The sequence below is a fragment of the Octodon degus genome, unplaced genomic scaffold (assembly GCF_000260255.1).
Source record: "Octodon degus isolate 3935 unplaced genomic scaffold, OctDeg1.0 scaffold00137, whole genome shotgun sequence".
NCBI classification, from domain to species: Eukaryota; Metazoa; Chordata; class Mammalia; order Rodentia; family Octodontidae; genus Octodon; species Octodon degus.
The window spans coordinates 112,758-122,423 of NW_004524713.1; the positions used below are offsets into that span (position 1 = coordinate 112,758).

The 9,666-nt window shown below is 52.0% G+C and overlaps 1 protein-coding gene across 2 annotated transcripts in view; it reads left to right on the plus strand.

The window, feature by feature from the left end:
• Positions 1-9,666, plus strand: part of LOC101583960 (pappalysin-1) — a 132,599-nt gene that overhangs the window by 95,787 nt on the left and 27,146 nt on the right. For both annotated transcript variants that reach the window (XM_004641459.2, XM_023701594.1), the window contains exons 11-12: positions 36-183; positions 5,430-5,539. In XM_004641459.2, coding sequence (XP_004641516.1) covers positions 36-183; positions 5,430-5,539 — 258 coding nt within the window. The remainder of the gene's footprint in view (positions 1-35; positions 184-5,429; positions 5,540-9,666) is intronic.

Consider the following 9,666-nt stretch of genomic DNA (forward strand, 5'->3'; position numbering starts at 1 on the left):
AGTCTTTGTCTTCACTGCATTTCTGTGATTTTCAGGGACGAGGAAGCAACATCATCCATTGCCGGAAAGATGGCACCTGGAGTGGCTCCTTCCACGTCTGCCAGGAGATGCAAGGCCACTGCTCAGCTCCAAACCAGCTCAACAGCAACCTTAAACTACAGTGCCCGGAAGGCTATGCTATAGGTAGGCGGGGCTGTGTGGGGCAACCGGAAGTTCACTTCCTTCCGATCGCTCAAGGCTGCCGCTCGGATGGGGCACCGAGTGCCTTTGTGTGAGGCTCTGAACAGGCAGAAGGGAAACAGAGGAGCAAGGTTACAGCCTGGCTTCTCAGAGAGGGAGTCATACATGGGACACCAGCACAGCTATGAGCATAGAAGAGCTGGCAGAGGCTGGGGGACGGGGAGGGACAGGTGGTGCTGAAAGGAAGAAAGGATGCTTTCCCAGTGACTTCAAAGAGCTTGCCAGCCATCATGCCCTCTCGGAGAAGAACCCATGTAGCTAAGAGGCAGGAGATGTGAATGTGTACTTCTTCTTTAGGGAAGCCATAAAGATCCAATCTTGCTGGTCCTGTTATTAATTGTAAAATTTGCATCATGCGAAGCATTTCCGGGTACCATCTATGAATCAGACTTGCAACAAACACATGAAGGACATCACTTTCTCTCCCGTCAGGAACCTTTAGCACATGAGGCAGCTGAATCTCAGTAGGGACTATGGAGCATGCACCAGCCCCTCCTGAGCACTCTCCTATTCCATAGCCTGGCTCCTCTTCGTGACCTCTCAGCTCCCTTCAGAGGAGGACAAATTGCATTTTTAAAATACTGCTTGTGCAGTGATAGGTCAGTTCAAAAAATGCACATAGTGAAGAGCAACAACCTGGGATCTGATGCCAGTTATCCACCTGGGTTAAGCCAGGCATCTAACAGGAGATGCATGAATCATCTGCCGCAAGGCTTTCTGGAGAGTGCAGAGTGCACGGGGCCCAACCTCAGTTAAGGGTGGTGTCGCTGACCCCTCAAACTGATTCCTTAATTGACCATGATGAAAAGCCTGAGGAATTGAATGTCCCTTCTCATGGCCAGTGAGATTTATGAGTAATTGCTAGGGCTGTCTGGTGCAGGTTGTCTGAGTGTGCACAGAGCCAACATGTTCCTTCCTTGGCATACCACATGTTGCCACTACAGGTCTAGCAGCAGTCCTGGACTGGGAGGGCAGAGACGCTTGGGGACTGAGCATCTCTGTTTGAAGATGGACATGCAGACAATTATGTAGCATGTGACCTTCACCTGGACTTAGAGTAGGAAGTAAGACTGCTGCATTAAGTCTGGGGTTCTTTCTCTCTCTTCTGATTAAAAGGAACCATGAGATCTTAGAACTACCAACTCAGATAACCCTGAAGAGGCAGGTTGTGAAGAGGCCCACTAAGACAGATATTCCACAAGTTTGGGGCAACAGGGATTTCCAGGGTAACACTGGTGGACCCATCCCAAAGCCAAGAGTTTCTTATCACTGTCATTCATGACAGGTGTGCCCAACTCTGGCACACACATCTGTGATGGGGTCCCCATTCCCAACTCAATCAGAAGACCCAGGGAAGATTCAGATACACTCAGGACTGGCATAGAGCAGTGCTGAGAGAAAAATGCTGATTAAGTAACCTTTATGTAAAAAAGAGGTACAAATTCGCTATCTGTCCATACACACACACACACACACACACACACACACACACACACACACCCATGTGTTAAGAAACGTATATCAGATGGAGAAATGTTGCATAACCAGAGAGCATTAAACACATACATCACATAGTAAGGTCATGCTTAGATCCTATGTGTCAACCAAATACCTACCATACAGAGGCATCACCACCCCCACCGGTACTCACATAAGGAGCACAGAAACCTAAGCAAGGCATAAGGACACACACACACACACACACACACACACACACACACACACACAGCCCGTATGAGTACATAGACCTCAGGAACACAAGTACATACCCCAAAATATATTAAACACACCCAGAAAGATACCCAGAGGTAGACCAAGCACCTGTGCACATTTCCACAAATGCAGCTATTGCTTTCAGCTGTCACAACACATACAGATGAGTTCCAATACTTGGCCCTCTAGTCTAACTCAGAACAGTGTAGAGATAGTGGAAGGGCTGTGCATCAGGGCCAAGTTCCTTTAATCCTTGTTTTTTTTTAAGGTTACAACAGAAAAGGAAGGAAATCTGTATGTTAGGGGAACCTGGCTCTCTCTCTGTTCCCCAGAATTTCACATTCTCAGGGTCACCTGGATGGCCCATGGGAGGTGATGGGAAACTGTGTGGGAATGGCAGAGTGAGGAAAAGAAAAATGAAGGAGACAAAGAAATGGAGAGGGATTGTAGATCCTGCACATGAACATGCATGTGTGCTTGCACACACACACACACACACACACACACACACACACACTCCTTGGCTCACTGCAAAGAGTGGACTCCCAGGCTAAGCCTTTCCCTGGGAGCTTCACCTTGGAGAGCAGAGTGACCTGAAGCTTTGCAAGTGGGGTAGGTGTGTGCAGGGGAGGGGCCTGCTAGGCCAGGGGCTTGTGGGCACATCTCTCTGGTTCCTCCCCATGCAGCCCAGCAAGCTTGTGTGGCCATGAGGAACCTGTGGAAGGTCGCAGTTGTTGCCACTGGCTGACACGCTCCCCACACCTCTGGGGAAGGAGAGGCAGGGGCCTGGTGAGATCACCACTCTGTAATGATGCCAATTATGGCTCGTATATCACAACACAGCAGCCTGGTCCTGAGGCCCAGAGCCCAGGTGTGGGGGAGGGGAGCCCCGTGGGAGGCGAGAGAGGGAGCGCCTCTGCCGAAGAAAGCCAGCCAGTGCCTCCTGCCTTGACCACATATGTCCCTTTCATGCCTTGCATACAGGCTAAGAGAGCCTCTGACTATTGTTCAGAGACTGAGTCACTTATTTTCCATAATAATTTTGTCTTCACAGCTTGTCTTACCTTTGGACCCTCAACCTCTCCTTTAGGACTGATCTGGTGATAAAACATACACCAGCTAGTGTCTCTGCCTGCTCCGGAAAGCGCTCACCGCTCATTCTTTCTGTCTTCTCACTTTTCTTCCCTTTCTCTTCCCTCCTTTGTGCCTTCTACTGCTGCCTCCTCCCTCCTCTCTCTGTACAACACCCCTATCCATGGCCAGGCCTGGATGACAGGATGAGTTGTAGTGTTAAGCCACGGCTCCTTGCTCCCATTTTGTGGTCTTGAGCTCTGGGTCACTTGGCGGAGTGGCCTAGGAAGTATGTGCAGTGACACCCACCTCACAGGGCTGCATTTTCAGGAACCTGGACTGACCCAGGAAAATCACCCAACAAGGCCAGAGGTAGCCCCTATCTGGAGCTCCCTGTTCCAGTCTTTCAAGTGCGGGTTTTCCAAGCATTGTCCAGGACTGGTCACCCCAGGTTTATCCCTTCATTAGACCTCGCACATCTCTTAGACTGAAGAGGACGTTAATACGGCAACAGAAAGGGCTCTGGGTAGACTACATACCCATGCAGGCTTATGTTCATGTATGTATGTGAAGAAAGACTTCCAGAACTGCTGTTAAATAGCAAGAACAATGGGATAAGTGCGTTCAAAGGAGACAAAGTATGCTGTGGAGGACTAACGACGGAGTTTTTTTTTTTTCACTGTATTTAATTTGAAAACATGTGACCGTGAAGTGACTCTTTAGATCATGGTGTGTGTATAATGTGTGTGTGCCTACGGACACACATCAGGAGTATATCCACAGGGGGTATTTAGAATAGCTGAGGCATAGGCTATTTAAAGAAAAGAGCTGGCTTGCTTTCTAAACACCGTTGCTCAGAGGCAGCTTTGCTCTGTGACAGAGGAATGATCTCCTCGGGGCCTGGTCAGATTCTGACAGAGTGGTGTTTTACCCACATGGATGGGGCCCTCTTTGGAGCTTAGCGGACCTCCGGTAGGGTGGGCTTTCATTCTAGAACATCTCGCAAAAGGGAGTCATGGTGGAGAACGAACAAACCAAGTTACAGCACCTCGTGTCCTACAGCCGAGAGCCAACCATCTTCTCTCAGAAGTTCCGGGCCGTCTGTGTGCAAGCCCCACCTTGTTCTTCTTCAGCCCTTCCTTCACTCAGCACCTAATTCATTTCTCATTCCTTCAGCCATTGCATCTATCTGTGGCCCATTCAGGTGCCCTGCTGCATACCCACGTCCTCCCTTAGAAGGCCCTGAATGCTGTTTGCTATCCGCCCTCCATCCATTCATCCTCTCATTTCCTCAGACCCTGAGGCACTCCTTCACACCTTGCCTCCTCTCACTGATTTCACCTTTTAAATGTCTCTCCCTTGCCATGCATGGTGTTAGGCTTAGACAAAAGATCAAGACAGTGCTGGACCCACACATTACAGTCCAGAAAGGGAGAGTGCTATAGGTGCGGTAGTTGCTCAACAAACAGGAAATGGCCATGTCACAGGTACTTTGATGGGTACCTGTAAGGACTGGCCCTCTCTGGCAGATGGTCTAAGACATGGCAGGTGCCCAGTAATGGGCTATAGGAGGATTGGAGAGGCATAAGAGTGGACAGGGATAAAAGCTCAAAGGAAAGAGAAACTTGGGGACAAAGAAGAAGGAAGCTGGTATTATAGTTATGTCAACATCGGTCCCTCAGGCTGAGCTCACTGAGCTCTCCCTGGGTGTCAGGCCCTGGGCTAGACTTACATGAACCGCCAATATCCATGCCCTGGTAGCATAACACTAACCATGCTGAGGAAGCAGGAAGTGGGAGAACACCACTGGTATAAGACTCATCAGTGACCAAAGACAGAGGAGCGGGACACCCCATGTAGCCCGCATTAGGAGAGGGAGTGCTCCCAGGCAGCTGCCGAGATGTAGGCCAACACCTCGTGCAGTTGCACCGGGGCTTGAAGGACTAGTAGGATTTGGTCAGGGGGAGACAGGTGGAGGTTTCAGGAGCTGAGGTGAACAGGAACAGAGGCACAGGGGTGGGGAAGCACAGGACTTCTGGACAGCCAAGGGTCCTTTACTCACAGAGGACCAACTTGGGGGCAGAGTTAGTTGAGAGAGGTTGATCGACCACACCACAGAAAGCTCCACAAACTTGCCAGAGGGAATGGGCTTGGTCCTGGATACAGAGTGTTGCCAGGTTTTTGAGCCAGCAGAAACCTGATTAAACTGGACGCAGGGCCAATGGGGTGGCGGTGGCTCCCAGCCCACCTGCAGACAAGCAATGCAGGCAGGCAAGCCAGGGCCAAGGGAGCTCACCCCTTCCACTGGCCTGCGGATAGCACAGGCAAGCGAGTAACAGAAAGGAGGTGAGCTTGTAGCATCAGAGGTGGCCCGCGACATGAACCTGCACTGTGCTTCCTCTCAGGGTCAGAGTGCGCCACCTCGTGCCTGGACCACAACAGCGAGTCCATCATTCTGCCAATAAACGTGACTGCGCGTGACATCCCTCACTGGCTCAACCCAACACGAGTGCAGGTGAGTGACCAGGGCCGTGCGCTGGGGCCAAGGCAGTGGGAAATACCCCGGCTGAGCCCAGGGTCAGCCCTGCACCAGTTTCATTCCATCATCACATCTTCATTAGCACGTCGCATGAGGACCTGCGCTGTGGGCACTTCATGTACTGTGCTCCTGAGTGCTGATGCTAGCCTGCTCAAAAGGGTCCTCATGGCCTTGGTTCACAGGCCAGGAAACTGAGGCACCAAGAGGACTTAGTTGGGGAGTGAGGAGTGGAGTGCAGCCCAGTGTCTCAATGACTGTCAGGTCCACACTCTTAGGGATAGTGGGCGTTAGCTTCTCGGGTGCCTTCCATCTAGATACGCAGCAGCAGTCTCCACCTCTGGTTTCTTTCTCACACTTTCCCTGAGTGGTGGAAAGCAGTGACCACATGGTGTGCAGAATACAAGACACACCTATTGTTTATACGGTGCTTGCTGCATTCCTGTGGCTGGTACTCTGCCTACAAGTGACATTTAAAATTGCAACAGTGGTCAGAGGGAGGGGTCATGCTTGGCCCTCAGAACTATAGATAGGCCTGGAGGAAGGGCTCAAAGCCGTACTCAAGCATAGATGCTGGGCCTTCCTGGGTGTGCAGATGGCCTAGTGATAGGGCCCGCCACCAACTCTTTGACAGTGATGATTTGATTATGAGTTTGGCCGCTTCCACTTAGCCTTGTGTCACTTGAACAGTTGGGGCCCCCTGAGTGGATGCAGCTCCCACCCTTGTCCTCCAAGGCAGCACGTTCTCAGGTCTCATGGTGACTCTGGGCTGTGGCTCCTCACCTTGGAGAGGCAGGGAAGGAGGTGGCAGTGGTGGCCACAGGTACTGCTCTGCTGGATCGCTCTTCTCCAGTCTTTCTGCACAGGGGGCGGCTGTCTGCCAGCCTGCTGGAGATGGCTCTCTGATAGCCGGACAGAACCCGATATGTGGTGTGCTGTTTCCCAGAGGGGCTGAGGGCATGGCTTAGAGGGCTTGCTCAGCACTCTCTGTGTGCGGCCCTGACCAGGCCCCGGCTCTTCCTATAGCCCCAGCCTTCATGAGCCCTCTGCTCTTTCTCCTTTTTCTCTTCTTCTACTGATCTTTCCTGTCTTTATCACTATCTCTCCAGCCTCATTTCTCTTTATTCTGCCTCTGCCTTCTCCCTTTCTCCCTCCTCCCCAGCATACCTTGTCCCCCTGGCCTGCTTCCTCCCTGTGTGCTCTTCCCCTCCCTCTCCATCCTCTGACCCTCACTCTCTCTCAGCACAACCACTGGACAGCCCGCTTCCCCAGGCTTGGGCTCATTTTTCTGTTTCCCCCACCTCCAAGTGCCTTCCCCCACTGCTAAGTGAGAATCCAACCCTCTTGTCCCATGGAGGGAGAATGCCCTGGTATGCACAGGTGTGCAGCACACCCAGCGGTGGGCACAGACTGTGGATGTCAGACTCTCAAGGCAGCTGGAGGTCATGAAGTCCAGGCCCCTGGATGCAGATAGAGAAAGGCTCGCAGACACAGGAGAGGCAGACCTGCCAGTCACCTACCAGTCAGGACTCAGACCGGCAGCCTCTCCCGCCCCTCTGCAACCACTCCGCCTTCCCTGTCACCCCAGAGTCAGGTCCTCTTGGCCTGGCTGAGCTCCCACTTTAGGCTTCTCTGGCCTCTCAGTGAATTCCCACCCTCCCCTCTGCGAGCCCCTGGGCACTAAAGCGATCGGTTATAATTCACTATGAAGTAAATCCAAGGATCTGAAAGCCTGCACTCCGCCCACCCCACCCCCCAGTCGCCCACCCGCTGCCTGCCCGCCCCAGCCCCCACCCAGCTCCCTGGTCTGCCCGCCTTTATTGATGCCGGCCTACGGAGAGAGCCATAACGAGGTTCAGACCTCCACCGGTCTCTGGAGGCCTCATTATCCAGGAGGAAAAAAAATGTAGAAAAAGGGAGGAGGGCAAGGGCACAGATTGATGATTTCCAGGAAGAAGCCAGAGAAGCTGGCCCGTGCTGCACCCTTGCCCTCAGTGCCGAGCTGCACAAATAGAGCTGCAGTCTGGCGTTTCCGGCCCCGAGGAGGCCAAGACTAACCGCTCGGCCTCCTAAGGGACCGCCGTGCACCACAGAGGCCCAGCTCCCATTCCTGACACCTTTGCCCCAGCGTAAGAGAGTGAGAGGCCAGAACTGACGAAGGACATGCTTGCTGTGATTAGGCCCTGGGCCAGGGGCTTCCCATCCACCCCCACCACGCGCACGCTCGCGTGCACACACACACACACACACACACACCCGTCAGACACCCCTGTAAACTAGATGAGCAGTAGGTTACTCATGTTTCTGGTGGAGGAAATAAAATTTCAGAGATGGGAGCCGCGTGCTGAAGAGGAGCTGGAGAAGGCTTGCGTGAGCCGAGCCCATCAGTGTACTTCAGCCATGCAGCTCCCGGGAAGGTGGAATGACGCTAGCAGTGGCAAGATGCGGGCAGATCGCGCTCCAGGCTTGCTCTGGTAGATGTTTGAAGAACCCCCCAACCTCCCCTCACACTGCAATGAACCCTCGTTTGTAGGGTTTGTCATTCATTTCCCACCGCGTACACGCTCCTGCCACGTCGGAAGTCGAGGTGTCCAAAGGCGCATCACGGAACCCAAAGTTGGAAAGGCACAGGTTCGTGGAAGCTGGCTGCAGATCACGGCTTCTACCTACCCCGCACAGACTGTGCTAAGCCCTTCCATGTACTGCCTCATACAGTGGCATCGAGACGAGTGGCTGTCAGTACTGAGACCGTGCGTCCTCATTCGTATACGAGGACTTCCTGCTCTTGAGGCAGGACCCCGGTTATTTTATCTCCAGAGGAACATCCTCCCTCCGCGCCCTGCACACGACACATGTGCAGTACATGTTGATGGTTGTTGGATCCTGTGACCAAAGCTCTGGTTCTTCATGCTCTGCGTCCTGAGGCAAAACTCACAACTGCTCTGGGTCATTTTCCCCATGGAAGCTGGATCTAGGTTGATGTCACCAAGCGAGACCCCTGCAGAACCAGTATGATGGAGGTGGTGAGCGCCGCTGGTCAAGCAGATTATTCTGCACTTCTGGACACTTAGGCATATTATTCATACTAGCAGCCATGATGCTTGCTGTCACTATTTCTTTCCTTTTTTTGTATTTTAGGGGAGGTTCTACAGGGTGTTCAGGGTCTCACTACTAGATCGGACTCCTAGCGATTCTCCTGTTTACAGCCTCCCAAGAGCTGGAATTGTAGGGGTGTGCCACCACGCCCAGTCTCAATCGCCATCTCAATGCCCTCCCCAGGGGTGGGGCCTGCACGGCAGGCCCAGGGATCGAACCCCAGCCCCTACGCTTGCTTGCAGTCGCTTTAATCCGCTGAGCTATTTGGCCGGCCCTTTGCTCTCAATATTTCTGAAAGTCAGAAAAATGGACAAAATTGAGATTCATACATACTACCCAATTGTAGAAGGAAAATACTGTAAATATGGAGGTTCTTTTCTTTTCCTTGAGTTCCACCATTCGTGCTCCTGGGAAGCGTAAGTCTTGATAAACTGTTCCGCTTGTGCACATCCATGAGGCCGTTCCCTGCGTCAGGATGCGCCGCTTCCACTAGCCAGAGAGCACACCGCTTCCCCAGGGCAGTGCCTGCACTACCAACGAGACAGGGGTTTTGCTCTCCGTCTCTATAAATAGGTCTCGTTTATGTTTGAACTTCATATAACTGGAATCATCAAGTATATGTTTTGTGAAATTTTCATAGGCATGTTTTTAAATTCCATAATGAAAAGAAAACTCTTTCTAAATTGTGGCCTTTTAAAAAAAATTAAAAATACATTTTATTAATTTATTTATTTGGTACCGGGTCTTGTCATAAAGCTTGGCTTATAGTGATCCTCATCGCAGCCTCCCCAGTACTGGGATTTCTGGTGTGTGCCACCATTCCTGGATTTCACAGCTGGCTCAGCATGCCTGGGGGCAGTGCCAGTGCAGGATGTGGTGCCGGGCATCAAATCTGGGTCCTTGCACTTGCCAGGCAGCCTCTTAGAGCGCTTAGCTATCTCCTCAGCCCCTAAATCATGGCCTTCTCAATGCCCTTCCCACAATGTACTTTCTTTTTAGATTTTTTTTTT